This window comes from Triticum urartu, chromosome 4A (genome assembly GCF_056163025.1).
Source record: "Triticum urartu cultivar PI428250 chromosome 4A, HENAU_Tu73, whole genome shotgun sequence".
NCBI classification, from domain to species: domain Eukaryota; kingdom Viridiplantae; phylum Streptophyta; class Magnoliopsida; order Poales; family Poaceae; genus Triticum; species Triticum urartu.
The window spans coordinates 397,014,279-397,033,243 of NC_141876.1; the positions used below are offsets into that span (position 1 = coordinate 397,014,279).

General features: G+C 47.2%; 1 protein-coding gene across 1 annotated transcript; it reads left to right on the plus strand.

Annotated features, from left to right (window-relative positions):
- Window positions 1-17,035: 17,035 nt before the first annotated feature.
- Window positions 17,036-18,203, plus strand: LOC147975956 (uncharacterized; the record flags this gene model as incomplete). The annotated part of the gene is made up of 4 exons (XM_087520661.1): window positions 17,036-17,140; window positions 17,484-17,645; window positions 17,741-17,839; window positions 17,946-18,203. Coding segments are annotated over exons 1-4 (606 nt in total), but the record flags the coding sequence as incomplete, so codon positions are not given.
- Window positions 18,204-18,965: the final 762 nt, after the last annotated feature.

The window sequence follows — 18,965 nt, forward strand, 5'->3', positions numbered from 1 at the left end:
CAGAATGCACCCACAACAATTGAACATCGCATTGCAGAATTGAACAAAACAGTTAACTAAACACCACAACAAATGAACCAAATGTTAACTGAGCACCAGATTGCACAATATAACATACTCCTAACATAAGATTGGACAGTTAACCAAACCAAGCATGCTAGAAAATTTGGAAAATTGCACCCTGAAGAATTGAGCATCACATTTGTAGAATTGAACCAAACAGTTAACTGAACACCACATTGCACGACATATAGAACATATACTCTAGAGCGGAAGATTGCATGGTAAAAGTAAATAGCACAATTCACTAGAATTTGTTAAGGAAAGGCACATGCATGCTGAGAAAACACCTCATAGTCTTCGTCGAGGCACCGATAGTGGCCTCGAGAAAACGCCATGAACTGTCGTTTAAAGCAGCCAACCGCGTCACGGCATCGGTGCGCGAGGCGTCGACGGTGAGGTGCTCCTCCAAGATCCGGGGGTCGGCATGAATGGCAGCCATCGTGACCTCATCCGCGCGTGCGGCCGTGATTTGCTTCTCCGCTGTCAAATGCTCCTTGAGATCCTGGCTATACTGCGTGCACCATGTCTTAGGGCGGCGCTTATTTGGTGGAGGGGTCGGTGATTTGGGTGGAAGGTGTCGCGCTCGCGCCAGCGGTCGGGGCATGTGGGATGTGGAAGGAGGAGGAGGATGGGGGTCGGGTGTGGATTACCTGCCTGGATAGGCGAGGCCGAGCAGCATGAAGGAGGGTCACCGGCGAGGAGGCGGCGCTGCAAGCAAGGAGTGAAGGTTTCAACTTGGAAAGGAAGGCGGAACTAGGGGAAATGTGGCTTTTGGTAAGGGGGAGGGGCGGTGTCGTGGAAATATCACGGCAGATGTCCTAGTGTGAGGACTTAGTCGTGAGGCCAATGCATCTATGTGGTAGCTTGAGAGGGGTTGTGTGGAATCGAGAGACGCAACGCAAGACAAAGGTTTAGACAGCTTCGGGCCACGGGAAACACCATACGGTAACAACCCTACATGTTGTTTGAGGCTATCTCTCATTATGATCATGAGGAAGTCGCTGTAAACAGGCTCTCCCAGTTAACCCTAACCCTTTATCTTTAAGATTGTTTCTTCTTACTTCTCCCTCTTTGGGGAGCCCTGCCCCTCCTTATATATGTTGAAGGGGCGGGTTACATGTAGAGTCCAACTCGGACTTAAGACTTAACTATTATGACTTCTCTTCTTGGGCTTCTTAACATCTTGGGCTTCATGACGTCTCGGGCTTCATAACTCCTGGCAACCCAATTACCACTGCTTGCTGGAAGTTAACTGGTGCCGGTTTAAGATAGTCTGTCGGGAGTTAACTGGTGCCGGTTTAAGATGGTCTGCCGGTTTAAGATGGTCTGACGGTTTAAGAATGTCTAATGAGTTATTATCTGACTTAACTCCTGTCTGCTGAGTTAACTGCCTATTTTACTTGTCTGTCTTAACTGTCAGCCGTTTTAACAACCTGCCGGTTTACCGTCTGACTTAACACCAATCGGTTTACCACATGCCTTAACACCTGCCGGTTTACCACCTGCTTTAACACCCACCAGTTTACTAAGTCCCTGCCGGGTTATAACTCCGGCCGGATCATACCGCGGGGTATATCCCCGACATTAGCCCCCAGTTGAATTTGGATTTATCCATGTTAAACTGATCTTGATTATCCTTAAGTCCTTGTCACTTCCTTCTTCTATAAAATCGGAGTCAATAGACCAGCTTCATAATCAATTTGCTGACATCGGTTTGTCATAGAGTAATATTGTGAAGAATAACTCCTTTGACTTCAGCTCCCAATGCTTAACAAAAATATTGGCCTTTGAAATACTCATTTGATCTTCAGCCGGTTTAAGAATGTAGAACTTGCCAGTTTAAGAATGTAGAACTTTGCCGGTTTAAGACATGAACTTGCCGGTTTACAAATATTGACGGCACCGGGTCATAATTGTAGTAAACATCAAGCTTGAAAATATACCTCTTATATGCCTATCACTTGTAGCCCCCAAGTCTTAAGAAGGTAGCATAGCAACATCTTAAGACTTGCTTCAATATGAATGTCACAAGCTTGAAGAAATCCAGGTTGTTCATCTCAATCACCAGTCAGAACTGAGTATTCCACATATGTAGCCCCCAAGTGCCGGGTTGTCATGCTTGCAGCAACCTGGGACTTGAAATTGCCTTATGCTCATAAAAATTCTAACCAGTGTAGCCCCCAAGGGCCGGGTTATTATGCAATAATGAGCAGGGACTTTGTAAATATGATCATGTAAACTTGAGCAGCAATATGTAGCCCCCAAGGGCCGGCTCAATAAGATAATATTGAGCTGGGACTTGATATATTCTTCAATGAAAATAACATCATATGATGTAACCCCCATCATGGGGCTTGAACCCACGTCCACAAGGTTAAGAGCCTTGTGCTTTACCAACTGAGCAATGGATCCTTCATTAATAGATGAAAATCTGTGTACCTTGAATTGTTGACAGGAGCAATTGATAGCCCCCAAGGGCCGGCTCATTACGATGTGATGAGTCGGATCTTCAATAAGTGAGCAAACAATGACTTTGCATTAGCCCCCAAGTGTCATGGTGCATGCTTGCAGCGACATGAGTGTGTATTTGATGTAATCCCAACTTGAATAATGTGGCCCCTAAGTGCTGGGTCGTAAGCCTGCAGCGACTCGAGACTATTCCTTCAATTGTAGAATAAATCATATCCATTGATAATATGATAGTCATTGCGCTAAAGCGACTTTGAAAACCTCAGTCATAATATTGGTTATTGATAACTATAAGAAAAAATCCAGCCGTATTGGCTATTAAAAATTTGAATAAGTATGACCTAGTTTGAAAACTGATTCCTGCCATATAAGCCGGTATATCCATGCACATATGATACATGCTATGATGATGTAATTATAACGCAACATATGATGCAATATACGATGATGTATATGTATGATCAAGAGGGTTTAAGCGATGGTTCGGATACGACCAGAGCCCCCATGTAATCATAATTGTGGCATTGCACCGATCAAGAAGTGTAGCTATGGTTCGAATACAACCAAGCCCCAAGTGATTTTCCTAGTGCCCTTATGCTTATCAAGAGGTGTAACTATGGTTCGAACCCATAGCCCCCAAGTGATTTCATGGTGGCCTTATGCCTATCAAGAGGTGTAGCTATGGTTCGGATACGACCAAGCCCCCAAGTGATTTCCCTGGTGCCCTTATGCTTATCAAGAGGGTATAAGCTATGGTTCGGATATGACCAGAGCCCCCAAGTGATTTCCCTGGTGGCTTTAAGCCTATCAAGAGGTGTGACTATGGTTCAAACATAGCCCCCAAGTGATATTGTGAGCTGTGCTCATGGGATACCCATGTTTGAGCTGTGTTGTGCAGCAGACTTTCTTTGGCCCCTTATGATAATATTGGCTTGATAGCCGGATTACCGAAGTAACCAGAGCTGTGCTCTTATGATAATATTGGCTTGATAGTCGGATCAAGAGGGTAGTAACACTATGTTCTCTTTGGTGAATACACCTATGTTTGAACAGGAAGCCCCCAAATGATATTGTGAGCTGTGCTCAAGGGGTACCTATGTTTGAGCTGTGCTTTTGCAACAGACTCTCTTTGGTCCCTTTAATTTTTCCTGAAAACTCGAACTTGCGAGAGATTATTCTTTTTGAACTGGAAATTCTTAAACCGGATACTGAGAGCTTCAAAGCTTCGTGGGAGATAGCTTTCCCTTGAACCGGATTTCAAACCGGAATCCTTCTTTTTAAGCCGGAAATTTTCTGAAGGCCTTTAAATTTGCACCAATACGGCGATTTAGGGTCCTGCATTAGATAACTTTGCAAGCCGGAGTAATTGCTCTTTTAAAGAAAGCAATATATAATATAAATATATACTGGATGGATTTCACCTGATATATTAGGTCAAAAATTATCCACCGCGGAGTTGATCATCACCACGGTGAAGCTGAAATCAATCACAGGCGGGTCGACCGTAGGAGCAGATAGATGAGTCGGCCACAATATTATAAACCGGTGCGAATGGGCGAGTCAATCACAGGCACAAACTCAGCGAGTTGATGTAGATTAAGCTGCACGGGCGGCAGTTTGTGCACACTTGTTCAACGGCAAGCTGGTGCGGTCACCGATGCATGAAGGTGCTAACGCATACTCCATAAGCACGGCATGGACAAACGCTAGTGCAAAATTAATGCTGACGCGCGCCCTTTTTGCGACACCTTTGTAAGGAATAATGGTCCTGTGAAAAGAAAATATCATAGACCAGAGTAATTGTTCTCAAACAATTTAATATGTGTTGATAAAATATATAGAAAAGACAGCATCTGGTGATTTGTCAGACAAACGCGGGCACCGACATTGGATGATATAGTCGGACGAAAAGAGTTCTCAGATATACTGTTAACTTTGTCTGATCTTTTAAATCGCCGGACGCGTCTGACAACATCATGGAATAGTATTCTGCACCATGGTCTTCCTGTAGTCAAAATACAGACTAGCAGTTGGAGTACTAGTACTGCCTCTGATCTTTTTTCTTGGCGTTTATGCTTATCCCGCATACCACAGCAAAAATCAGATTGCCTTATTCCTCTTTGCATGCACACAGGTTTCTCTATCCCGTCCCTCTATCTGTGGATGTGCATGCGCCTGCATGCGTTTCTCCTTCTCTCTCTCTCTCTCTCTCTCTCTCTCTCTCTCTTTTGACACACGTACAAGTTTTGTCTGAGCAAGCAGCTTGAGAGCCTTTTGTTGTGTTGGGTAGCTTTAGGTGCATACTTGCTTCTTCATAATACATATACTAAATCTGACCAGGTTTCTTTTACCATGTTTTTTTTTTGAGTTTTTTCAATCAGTGAAAAACCAACCAATAGGGATGCGACACGTTATTTACTGGTGGTTCTGATGAGGTACACATTGGGGTGCACCTAGAGATTTTCTTCAGGATTTTGTACCAAGTAAACCGGGGCGGTGGAGGTGGGCCTACATGGCGGGGGCACAGATGCGTGACGTGATTGATCTTCGCTGCCTTTTTTGCAGATGCATGCATGCAGCGGTGGATAGGCGGTGTTTTTTTTGCAGTTGCATGCATGCAGCGGCGATTTTTTCACGACCACGTGCATGTATCTATCGTTTCCAGGCTTCTCTCGATGGCCGGCGGTTCAACGTAGGCAATTGTGTTCCTTCTTTCTTCTTCTTTTGTGTCGATTGATGGATGTAGGCGATAGTAGATATCTCTAGATTGTCCAGTTAGAAACGTGCACGACTCAATCACCTTCGTTGTATGGCCCTATAAAAGGAGGTGTTTTCCTCTTTGGTCGCACATCTCTCAAATCCCACCGATAGATGCCTTCGGTCGTCCCCTCCATGACTTCGCTGTTGGCCTGTCCCTCTACGAAGCCTCAACCGTCGGGCCCCCGTTTTCCCTCCCGGCGCTGGCCACTCCATCGCCCTTCTGACAGACGCATCTTCTCCGCCTCCGCTTTGCGTATGTGGGATCGCATAACCACTGACCATATGGCCGGTTCCTCAGGTCGGGCACCAGATGCTCCGAACCTGCCATATCAGGCTCGGCTATGGCGGGAACGAGACGATCGCCTGGGCCGCCTCCCATGGTCCTCGGCAGCTCCAAATAAGAGGTGAGAAATCACGCGCACCTGCATGTGTTCGATATTGTGTGCAATGATCATAATGGATTCGGCATGGAGGGCGGTGGAGCTTCTGGGTCTCGATCATGACAGACGTGAACATGACAGGCAGACGGCATAGGAAAGGCGCGCGATCGAGAGACGGCCGCCTCTGGCATCACAAGACCACGATGTCGCCATGGCAGTCAGACGCGTGATGCGTCCGGCAACACGCCCTCACTCCCAGACACCTCGCAGCCGTTCTCCGGCGACGATGCTTGCGGCTTGCCCCGCCGCCCTATGCAGCCCTCCCGCCGTCAGCGTGCGAGGTCGCTACATACATATACTAAATCTGACCAGGTTTCTTTTACCCTGTTTTTTTTGAGTTTTTTCAATCAGTGAAAAACCAACCAATAGGGATGCGACACGTTATTTACTGGTGGTTCTGATGAGGTACACATTGGGGTGCACCTAGAGATTTTCTTTAGGATTTTGTACCAAGTCAACCGGGGCGGTGGAGGTGGGCCTGCATGGCGGGGGCATAGATGCGTGACGTGATTGATCTTCACTGCCTTTTTTGCAGATGCATGCATGCAGCGGTGGATAGGCGGTGTTTTTCTTGCAGTTGCATGCATGCAGCGGCGATTTTTTCACGACCACGTGCATGTATCTATCGTTTCCAAGCTTCTCTCGATGGCCGGCCGCTCAACGTAGGCAATTGTGTTCCTTCTTTCTTCTTCTTTTGTGTCGATTGATGGATGTAGGCGATAGTAGATATCTTAGATTGTCCAGTTAGAAACGTGCACGACTCAATCACCTTCGTTGTATGGCCCTATAAAAGGAGGTGTTTTCCTCTTTGGTCGCACATCTCTCAAATCCCACCGATAGATGCCTTCGGTCGTCCCCTCCATGACTTCGTTGTTGGCCTGTCCCTCTACGAAGCCTCGACCGTCAGGCCCCCGTTTTCCCTCCCGGCGCTGGCAACTCCATCGCCCTTCTGACAGACGCATCTCTTCCGCCTCCGCTTTGCGTATGTGGGATCGCATAACCACTGACCATATGGCCGGTTCCTCAGGTCGGGCACCAGATGCTCCGAACCTGCCATATCAGGCTCGGCTATGGCGGGAACGAGACGATCGCCTGGGCCGCCTCCCATGGTCCTCGGCAGCTCCAAATAAGAGGTGAGAAATCACGCACACCTGCATGTGTTCGATATTGTGTGCAATGATCATAATGGATTCGGCATGGAGGGCGGTGGGGCTTCTGGGTCTCGATCATGACAGACGTGAACATGACAGGCAGACGGCGTAGGAAAGGCGCGCGATCGAGAGAAGGCCGCCTCTGGCATCACAAGACCACGATGTCTCCATGGCAGTCAGACGCGTGATGCATCCGGCAACACGCCCTCACTCCCAGACACCTCGCAGCCGTTCTCCAGCGACGATGCTTGCGGCTTGCCCTGCCGCCCTATGCAGCCCTCCCGCTGTCAGCATGCGAGGTCGCTACGGCCCGGCTACCTTGCGCCCTCTCGCCGTCTCTCTGGCCGCAGCCTGGCGCCGCCTTCTAGCGCAGATGGGAGGTCGCCGCCTTGAGCTCGTGCGAGCCCTGCTGCAAGTCAGCCGTGGACGAGGTCGACTTGCACAGATGGGAGACAGCGCAGAGTGCTGGCCGTGCTCGCGCGGCGGCAATGGGCATGGCCAAGCCAATACGGTGATGGACGAGATGGTCTACAGCATGAACAACAAGAAAGCGCACTACGGCACCCTCGCGGCCTCGCCAAAACCCCTATGCCCCAGGCCGTATCTCTGGCTACTCCTCCAGCGGCTCCGTCGTCGCCGTCGCCCGAAGCCTAGCTGACTTCGCCCTGGGCATAGAAAGCGGCGGCGGCGTCAGGGTGTCCGATGCGTATTGCGGCATCTGCAGGCTCCGGCCCTCCCACGGACTGGTGTGCATTGAGTATGTCATCCTGATGGTACATATGTTCGACACTGTCGGTTTCAGTTATGCTTATGCGATATTTGCCCCGCGATGGAGCCAGTCAAACATATGTTGCTTTCACTGCAGGGCCGGTGTAACACCCCGGATATGACTTTCCCAATTTGTACTCCAACTCTTGCCGTTTCCGGTGTTAAGTTATTTTATTTTCTCGGGTTCGGGTCTTTGTCTCCGTGTGTTGTTATCGTTGTCATGCATCTCATATCATGTCATCATGTGCATTGCATTTGCATATGTGTTCATCTCATGCATTCGAGCATTTTCCCCGTTGTCCGTTCTGCATTCCGGCACTTCGTTCTCCTCCGATGGTCATTTCTAGCTTTCTTTCGTGTGTGGGGATTAAACATTTCTGGATTGCACCGAGACTTTCCAATCGGCCTTCGTTTACTACCGGTAGACCGCCTGTCAAGTTTCGTATCATTTGGACTTCGTTTGATACTCCAACGGTTAACCGAGGGACCGAAAAGGCCTCGTGTGTGTTGCAGCCCAACACCCCTCCAAGTTGGCCCAAAACCCACCTCAACCTTCTCCATCATCTAGAGCGTTCGATCACGATCGCGTGGCCGAAAACCGCACCTCATTTGGACTCTCCTAGCTCCCTCTATGGCTATAAATAGAACCCCCCCCCCCTTAAATTCGGATCTCCTTCTCCTCCCGAAACCCTAAAATCGCCCCGCCACCGACGGACATGTCCACCACCTAAATCGGACGTGTACGCCGCCGCGCCCCAGCCAACCGCCGCCTGCCACGTGTCCCTCCGCCGCCAGCCGCCGCCGCGGCCCGGCGAGCCCGCAGCGGGCCCGCCCAGCCCATCTCCGCCGCCTCGCGTCGCCCGGTCTTCTCCCCGCCACCCGGCGTGCCCGCGCCGCCCCGCTTCGCCGCCCGACCGGAGCGCGCCGCCCGCCACCGCCGCCTCGCCCGCACCGCGCCGCGCCGCCTCGCCCGCACCGCTCCGCCTCGCCCGCACCACGCCGCCCCGCCGCCGCCACCTCGCCGCACGCCGCCGCCCGGCCCGGATCCGGCGAGATCCGGCCGGCCCTTGCTTCCCCGACCTCTCCGGCGACCTCGCGCAGCGATTCCGGCGAAGATCCGGCCGCCTCGGTTCGCGTGCCGTGAAACCCTAGATCCGGAGGTGGTTTTTTTTCTCTAAGTCCCCAGAATTTCCTGATCCAAGTGCTCATGTTCATGGCCTCGTAACTTTGCATCCGTAGCTCCGATTCATGCATAGCATATCAAAATGTTCATCTCAGAGAGTACATCATTTCATTCCATTGCATCATTTTCATTTGAGTTCATCTTGATGCCCGAAATGCTGTTAGAAGGAGGCTACTTGAGTTATTTGTCAGATCTGCTGCTCCATTTAGAGTTGTCATTTTTGCCATGATTATTGTGTGCATGATATGCCCTGACGCTCTACATATGTTTTGTTAAGGGTTTTGTCATCTTTCCAGAGGTGCAACCCATGTACTTTTGTGATGTGTGTGGTGCCTAGTGCAAGCTTGCAAAGTGGTGCACTTGCTAATTCTTTTTTCAGGGACTTAGCATTTCCACCAAGTCCTTGAGCTGTTTAGTTCATGATGCCATATGTTCTTGCTGTTTTCTAGTGATCCGTGCCTCTTTTGAGGATGATTAGTAAGGATGTTTTATTAATCTTGTAGTGCTCTATCCATCCATGTCTTTGTTTGCAATTATGGAGCACCCTAGCTTGAGTCAATCGAGCTCTACTTTTGCTACATTGTGAATCTGGGCAGATTGTCAACTTGTTTGCAATTTTGCCGGTGATGTTGTAGTTGATCCGTGCATGCTATGCTATTGTTCTTGCCATGTCTAGCTTGCTTTTTGTGTGTTCTTGATAGATGTATGCATAGATTTTCATGACTTGCACCGTAGTGAGTGCATCGAGCTCGTAAACATGCCTACTTGAGTTATGTTTCAGCATGTGCCAGTTTTCACTAAGTCTGAAAACTGATTATGCTTTTTCTATGTTTACATGCTTGTTAGTATATTTTCTGATCCCATTTGGCTCAAGGTCACTAAGGGACTTTTGTTAAGATCTTTGAGTAGCTCCATGCCATGTTTTACTTTGCAATGTTCAGGTCCTGTAACATGTAGTTTTGTTGCTCCGAAGAGGGCTATCTGATCTGAAATTCTAGACAAGTGTTAATTTCACTAAGTTTGAGATCTGTTTACCATATGCAGTTTTGACATGCTTGTTTGAACCTGTTAATGAATGAATTGGCCGTAGCTCGGTGCTAGACTTTTGTTAAGGATCCTGAATGCATCCCTGCCATGTATTTTGTTGTCATGTTTGGGTGCTGTAGCATGTTCATCTCATTGCATTTAGATGGCTACTTGCTGTAAATCGCAAACCGGTGTCATATTTGAATCGCTTGCCATTTCCAAACCGTAACTCCGATTCCGATGATCTTTATATCGTTTTCAAGCGATTTGATCTCATCTTTCCAGTGGCACACTTGGATTCCCAAGTTGAGGCCAGGTTCATGCATTTCCTGTCACATCTTGCATATGCATCCCGCATCGCATCCCGCATGGCATATCATCATTGCATCATGTTGTTTGATCCTTGCACGTGGTTGATTGTGTCCTTGTTGCTTGTTTGTCTTGTTTGGGTAGAGCCAGGAGACGAGTTCACTAACAAGGAGCCCGTTGAGTTTACTTTCGAGGATCCAGTCAACTCTGACAACCGTGCAGGCAAGATGATCATACCCTCGAAATCACTACTATCTTTGCTATGCTAGTTTGCTCGCTCTTTTGCTATGCCAATGCTACGATGCCTACCAATTGCTTTCAAGCCTCCCAAATTGCCATGTCAAACCTCTAACCCACCATGTCCTAGCAAACCGTTGATTGGCTATGTTACCGCTTTGCTCAGCCCCTCTTATAGCGTTGCTAGTTGCAGGTGAAGATTGGAGGCCGTTCCTTGTTGGAACATTTATTTACTTGTTGGGATATCATTATATTGCCATGTTATCTTAATGCATCTATATACTTGGTAAAGGGTGGAAGGCTCGGCCTCTCGCCTAGTGTTTTGTTCCACTCTTGCCGCCCTAGTTTCCGTCATATCGGTGTTATGTTCCCGGATTTTGCGTTCCTTACGCGGTTGGGTTATAATGGGAACCCCTTGATAGTTCGCCTTGTTTAAAGCTTTTCCAGCAATGCCCAACATTGGTTTTACCATTTGCCACCTAGCCTCTTTTTCCCTTGGGTTTCCGGAGCCCGAGGGTCTTCTTATTTTAGCCCCCCCAGGCCAGTGCTCCTCTGAGTGTTGGTCCAACCGAGCGATGTCCGGGGCTACCAGGGGCAACTCTGGGCTGGCCTACCCGACGTCTTGCTCATCCGGTGTGCCCTGAGAACGAGATATGTGCAGCTCCTATCGGGATTTGTTGGCACATCTGGGTGGTGTTGCTGGTCTTGTTTTAACCTGTCTAAGTGTCTTGAAGAACCGAGATACCGAGTCTGATCGGAACGTCTTGGGAGGAGGTCTATTCCTTCGTTGACTGTGAGAGCTTGTCATGGGCTAAGTTGGGACTCCCTTGTAGGGATTTGAACTTTCGAAAGCCGTGCCCGCGGTTATGGGCAGATGGGAATTTGTTAATGTCCGGTTGTAGATAACTTGAACCTTAATTTATTTAAAATGAATCAACTGAGTGTGTTACCGTGATGGCCTCTTCTCGGCGGAGTCCGGGAAGTGGACACGGTGTTGGAGTAATGTTTGCGCAGGTTGCTCTCTAGTTTCTCGCTCGTGCTTTGCCTCCTCTACTCGCTCTCTTTTGCGGATAAGTTAGCCACCATACTTGCTAATCGCTTGCTGCAGCTCCACATATATTCACCTTACCCTACCTACTAATCTTAAATAGTCTTGATCGCGAGGGTGCGAGATTGCTGAGTCCCTGTGGCTCACAGATTACTATTACACCAGATGCAGGTCCAGATAATTCCGCTCCAGGTGACGCGCTCGAGCTCAAGTGGGAGTTCGACGAGGACTCTCAACATTACTATGTTTCTTTTCCTCATGATCAGTAGTGGTGCCCAGTTGGGGGTGATCGGGACCATGTCACATGTTGGGTTATCTTTTATTTTGGCGCCGTAGTCGGGCCATGAGTGTTTGGATGATGTATGTTATTTATGTACTTGATTGACATGGCGAGTGTAAGCCAACTATGTTATCCCTTTTCATTATCTATATTACATGGGATGTTTGTGATGATTGCCTGACTTGCGACATATGCCTTCAATGCGATTATGCCTCTAAGTCGTGCCTCGACACGTGGGAGCTATAGTCGCATCGAGGGTGTTACAGCCGGGTCAAGTTGTGGAATGCCCTGGGGCTACTCACTCAAGCACTATACTCCTCCTACTCATTGTCTTTGTTTCCTTCGAGGTTTAGGACAGTTCGTAATACGCGTCTTCGATAGTATGCACATCTCCAAAACGGTATCCTGCATGAGCATTGCAGAAGTGTGGACCAAAGACGTTGTCATGAAGGGCTTGACATATTCCTCAAAAAAAAGTATGAGTTGGGTGCTTCAGATTATCTCATGTTTTCAAAGCCTGAAAACAATGATGCATGCAGACCATCATTTTTTATCTGACACAGTAAGTGTCTGACTTTCCAATAGTGTCCTTTTCTCAACAAAAAAATGCAAGTGTCCTAGAAATTAGATAGATTTTATTTTTCATGTCTGCAACTTACTTTGATAAGGTTCATCGATCTGCTAATACAAACGTCTGTGGCTGGGACAAATTAGGTGGTTGTGTGTCAAGTCTCGGTGTGTTATGGGATGCAGTTCCACTCTGTGTGGTGAGCCAACTTTCGACTGATTGTAAGTATATATATATAGTTTCTTAATATATCAAGCGTTTTTTCATTTATTGTAAAAATATATTTTTTAAATATAAATCCCCATTTCTTCAAAAAAGGAAAAAGAAATTGAGAGCTTGCTGTTGTTATCCCCTGTTTTTTGTGAATAATGTTGTGTATACAGTTTTACTTTGAAAAAGTTGTGGTTGTGTGGCCATGTAGATACTCCTATTACTTTTTTAGTTCCATGCGATATGACTACTTGAGATGTTTTAATGAGTCAGGGAACATATAAAACACATCCATCGTGAAATATCAAACTATACATAAACCACCAACGACGCGCGACGAGAACTAGCTGTCTCGCGAAGTAAGGGCATATCCATGCACTTAATTTCATCTTTAATTCCACATCCTTATAATTTTCTAAAGTGCAGAATCCCATCTAGGGACTTTCAGTATTTTCTCTTCCATCGGTAACTTCCACTTGAAACCGTTCCCAATGGAAGGTGTGTGATATATACTACATCCCTTTCTGCATAACCTATTTTTGAAAATATGTGTCGCTTATCTGCCATTGATGACTCTAACTTCATATCAGCTGGTTGACTTCCTCAGAACAGTGCATTATATCACAAAGGAATGCCATATCTACCATTGTTGCTCTGCTTATTCATCTACAATGAGATGCTCTTCATGAAAGACATAGCGTGGGCTGCAACCTTAACAGTTTCTTCCGGTTCTGCACTACTGACAAGATCAGTGTTTTCTTCTTATTTTGTCTTACATGAATGAAATGATCAGTCTCTATGGTGAACATGATCATTGTAATTTTTTGTTTGTTATTCATGCTGGGCTAAGGAGGGAAATGTCTAATTTTATAGCATTGATCAAGTTTTCTCTTCGCAATACTATACTAAAATATGAATCAATGCTGAATGCATATCCCCATATTGCTTTAAAATACAGAGGCCCATGTCATAATCAATGAAACAAAAAGCATGCTATTTCAACGTTATAGTGTCGCTATAGCGTATTTGGAAGGGGCACACTATATTTAGCAAATTTGCTCGATATGGCGCTAATCGCGCTAAACATAATTACATTATGTTATAGCACTGTAGTGTGCACGATGCACCCAACAACATTACACTGGAGACTGTAGCGCATCAGACCACCCAGGGGTGGCGGCGTCTCTGGACTGGCAGGGGCTGTGGCTTCTTCATCAAGCATTCAGTGTTGCAAAAGAAACTTATTTAGTGTTCAAGATTTTGCATGAACCTTACAATGGCAACTCAACATGGCCTGTCAACATGCGACTTTTCAGCAAAATGAATTCACAAGACAAATCAAAACTCGAACAATAATCTATGATAATTTTACAGATACCATACCATTACGCATGTATCCACAACAACCACCCACCATTGACTCGATAGTGACATACCCTGGTGTCAAAGTGCACAGACCGCGTCCAAGAATTTGCACAGGCGCTCTACCATTTCATCACCGACACCAATCTAGCATGTAGTCATAGAATGATGAAATGATTTACCATAATGACACAAATTTAGCATGCAAGCTCTAATTGTATTCCGCCTTGTATAAAATGTAGCAACTGTTTTATTCCATAAACTTTTCTAGTGTCCACATATAACAACTTAATGTTCATACGTACGTTATAATGTAGAAACAAGCTACAACTAAGCCATTAGTTGTACAATTAACAAAAAACTTTTCCAGCGTCCATATATAAGAACTTAATGTTCATACAGGAGTACATCATAGTGTAAAAAACAAGCAACAACTGAGTCATTAGATGAAAAATTAACACATAAACTTTTCCATCTCAACATAAAGAACTTTCATATTATGTTTCAACAGGCGCGGCGTGCCGCCGCGCGGGTATGCTAGTTATTTTACGGAAATGTTAACGCCCACACGTGTGGGCGTTCACCACCCCGACCACACGCAAGCATCACCGTTGGCAGGTGTGTGCACGAATCTTGGAACAAACCAGGTGGTTTTTTGTGCCACGTAGGATGAGGCACGTGTGAGGTGTGCGAGTAGGTTAGCCCGCACGTTGGTTGCCACCCCGCGGTCAGCGGTTGCCATCTGAGTCGTGCGGTGGAACTGCAATGTGCCCGCACGCCACGCTTCGACTGCGGTTGACGTCGCACGCCTCTGCCCCCTCCCCCTCACGCTCCCATTTACTCTTCTGCTCTGTAGTTACTGGCAGAACCCACTCGCATTTCCAACTATCGAAGGAGAAGGAGAGGGGAGAAGGCGACGGTGAAGGCGGAAGAATCGACGGTGCTCGGGACCGTCGGTGGTGCTCGCCGGAACGGAGCGGCTCGCCGGAGCGCCTGTGGGTTGAAGGTACTGCTTGATGCACCCCTCGCAATCCCTTCCTGCATTTCCTCCCCTTCCCTCCCTGTTCGATTCCTCGATCGAGATTTGTAGAGATTCAGACGATTCGTCGATGCGTCGGCGTTCCCGCCGGTGAAGTCGTCTGCTAGACGTTTTTGGTTGCATTGGCCAGTTTCGTCGCGGCCGCGGCCGCGGCATCATTGGCGTGGTTCTGCTTGTTCGGAGGCACGCACTAGTTTTTGCATATGGATTGAGCAGGTGTCTTCCGGGTAGTTTTTGATGCGCGTTGGTTCGATTTTGTGTTTTGCAGTGAGTTCGTGGGAGAATTTCGAGGGTGAATTTGAAGTCGAAGTAGTTGCCATTGAACCCTAGATCTAGTTAGTTTGGTTTTTGAAAATGCAGAATGAGGCGAACTTGATAGTTACATTAACTATCATGATTGCGCGACCACTTACTCCCTGAACATATTTGATAGTTGCCACAAACGTGTTTCCCCTTGCGGCAACAAATTACTGAAAACGACTGTGTTAGTTGCCACATGTTAGCTTTCGCACATGGCAGCTAATTTTGCTGAAGTAATGCGATACTTGCCACACACACGCTCTTCCATGTGGCAACTAATTCTGCTAAACTAATGTGATATTTACCAAACACACGCTCTTTTTCCGTGTGGCAACTAAGATTGCTGAATTCCTGTGTTAGGTGCCACAACCATTCTATTTTCATTGCGGCTAGTGTGTTTTCTGAATGTTATGTGACAGCAACCACGGTGTGACAGTTGCCACAATTGGTAGTCAGTGGGCATTCAAGAGCCAAGTGCCATTGCGGCCAGTGTGTTTTTTGAATGTTATGTGACAGCAACCACGGTGTGATAGTTGCCACAATCGGTAGTCAGTGGGCATTCAAGAGCCAAGTGCACTCGATGGCAACCATTGCGCACTTAAAGTGTGCTTGTTGCCATCTAGGTAGTATATTCATATGGCAAATAGAGTACGAACACACTGCCTGTTGCCATTCTGCATATAAGACAGTGTGGCAAATAGAGTGTGAACAGACTGCCTGCTGCCATTTCTGCATATAAGACAGTGTGGCAAACTGTCTGCACAATGTGGCAACCGAATTTGCATATCAAATGTTTCAGATGCCATACGTATGCGTTGCATGCGGCAAGTGTTTTTGCTGACCCCCTTGCATTTACATTTTCCACCATGACAATTTGGTATGTTCCCATCTCAGCAGAATGGCTCGTGGCGATCGTGAAAACGATGATGATGATTTCATGGATCCACCACAGCGTAATCGGGCAACTGGGCGGAGAAAAGAGGGTGATGAGGTAAATGTTCACACACACCCCCCTTCTTCCTGATGTATGTTAATGGTTGACACCTTTGATCCCGCAATCGTCTGGCACGAACTAGAATTTCATTACATTGCAAAATGCGGCAACAACTGATATCCTGTTTTTGTTTGTAAAAACATGGCAACAACTGATCACTTTATGTCTGTTTTTTTTGCAGAAGAAGAAACGTATTCGCAACAGAGCCTCCCAAGAACGACTGACTGCGTTGACTGACAAATTCATCGACGATCAGAAGGGGGCTGCTGCTGAGATGGGTATGTAGTATATGATGGCTGTCCGGTGCACAAACCTTGTCAACCCTGTATGCGATTGGCTTGGTGAGATCTATGACCCCGCCTCCAGAGAATTCGTGATTCCGGGACGCGGAAGACTACCGCTGAATGAGGAATCCGTGTTCTGCACGTTGGGTGTGCCCCGTGGACATATCAAAGTCCCGTACGAGGTCAACAACGAGATCGAGGAAGCGCTGTTCCCCCGTTTGTTTCCTGGGTTGGAATCCATGCCGAACACGACTGCAGTGGCAGATTCGTCGGAGGCCATGACGACGCACGGAGATGTTTTCAAGATGAAGCTACTCAAGTACCTCATCTCAGCCGTTTTCGCGCCGACCACTTCTCTTCGCCCAAGCAACAAATGCTTCCCCATCCTGGTGAATGATCTATCTTTACTACATTATTTTTCCTTCAATTTTTTTTGCTCCGATGTCATGTGCAAGCTAGTCACTGACAGTTTTTTTTGTTGTTTTTCCATTGGAATTCTGACGCGGCAACTCCTTGTCCTGAATTTTATGCGGTGCAGGCGAAACTGAAAGATGTGAAGAACATGAACTGGTGTAAGTTCATTGCCGACTTCCTGCATGATGCATTTGCAAGCAAGGTGTACCAGAAGGGTTGTCGACTGCATTTAATGGTATTTTTTTACCGGTCCTTTATGTGAACACTATTTTTTAGCACATCTTTATTCATGCATATCAACATGATCATAACAAGATGGCAACTGCCATATTGATTATGTGGCAACTGCCATCATGACTTTATGGCAACTGCCATCATACTGTGATGGCAACTGCCAAGATGACAACATGGCAACTGCCATCATACTATGATGGCAACTGCCATCACTCTATGATGGCAACTAGCACATGCAGATGGCATATTCTTCGTAAAATACCATATATTTTATCCTGTTATTTGTCGCAAAATACCATGACCGCAACTGATTTTTCTTTCTTTTTAAAATTGTTGTACATCAGCTCATGTACGTCGACTGCCTTGATCTGTCCATCGTGGACTTCACTGGGACAGGAGGCCCGCCGCCTGCGCACAAGTTTGTTGTTTCTGCGTGGACTATCGATGCTGTCAAGGCTGTGCTTGCTGCAGACAGGGTAACTGATAGCAAATATGGTAAACTGCAGGTTAGTTCTGCTTTTTTTTTGCAACACATGAACTGCTAGTCAGTGTTCATCATTCTCTCTCTTATATCGTTGCTACTTTTTTTCTTTCTCCCCAGCTGATGGCCAAGCATTCTATAGACTACAGCGTGTTTGGGGGGCCTCAAAACTTTGAAAAGTGGATGGACGTGCACTCAGCTCCGTCTTGTCCTTCAGAGGTAATCAAAAGATCTACATATATGGTTTGCCGTGGAGTATTTTTCGATGTCGTGCAAGTGATTGCAATACGGGGTTGTCATTGATGCCTCTTTGTTTTGTGAACAGGCGAGGGCACCTATTGAGCAGTTAATAGGGCAGTTTGCATCTGGAATGACTGGCTTGATCGGGAAGTTGGTTGAGGGGTGGACGTCCCTCAGTGGCTCTGACGGCGACGCGGTTGCGAGGCAATTCACTTCATTCGTCCCAGAACGTACACACCGGCCAACCGGTTGCCGTGGCCGGTATGACTACAACAGTTCCCAGGAGCCCGCTGACACACAAGATGAACTAGGTGGAGACGCTGGTCTCAGCAAGGATGACGATGATGTCATGGATAATGTGTAAGAGGACACCGATGATGATGAACACGCTGAAGTTCGCGCAGGTGGTAACAAGGGCAAGGATGCAACAGATGTCCCCCAACCGGATAAAGTCAAACAACACACGGCTGTGAGAGGCGAAGGGGTTTTGCCATCAAAGAGGGGGATGGCTCCAGAGGGTGCTGGGCAAGTTTCTGCTGGCAAGAGGTCTAGGACCGACCCTGTAGCTGCCAGGAAGAGGTTCGACTTTCATCTTAGCTTTTTGCTTTGTCTATTTTCTTCAAACAGACTCATCCTCTTTTTTGCACTTGTGTTCTGTCAAACGTGGCAACGAGATTGCTGACTGACAATTGCCACCTCTTTTTTTTGACCTCCATCTCATACGTGCAGCGAGCCGACAGCTGGTGGACGAGCAATTACGAAGAAACAGGCGCCAACGCCAACCCGTGTTTCTGCTCGGTTGAACAAAGGTGCCCCCATTGCCGGTGATACCACTTCCACCAGGACATCTCCTCGCACGACGACAACCAACACCGGGGATCCTGTCGTGTTGCTAGACCTGAGGAAGCCAGTCAGGAAGTAGGTTTCTTCATCCGCTTTCATTGACATAGCGCTATATTTTTTGATTTTCCAATGCATTCGTTTAGCTTGTCACATTGTCTTCTGTCATCGCCCCCCCACGTGGCAACCGTTGTTTTACCAAATGATATTTTATTTACTTTCTAAACGTGTGGCAACTTCTATTTTTGTTTTTCACATGGCAAGT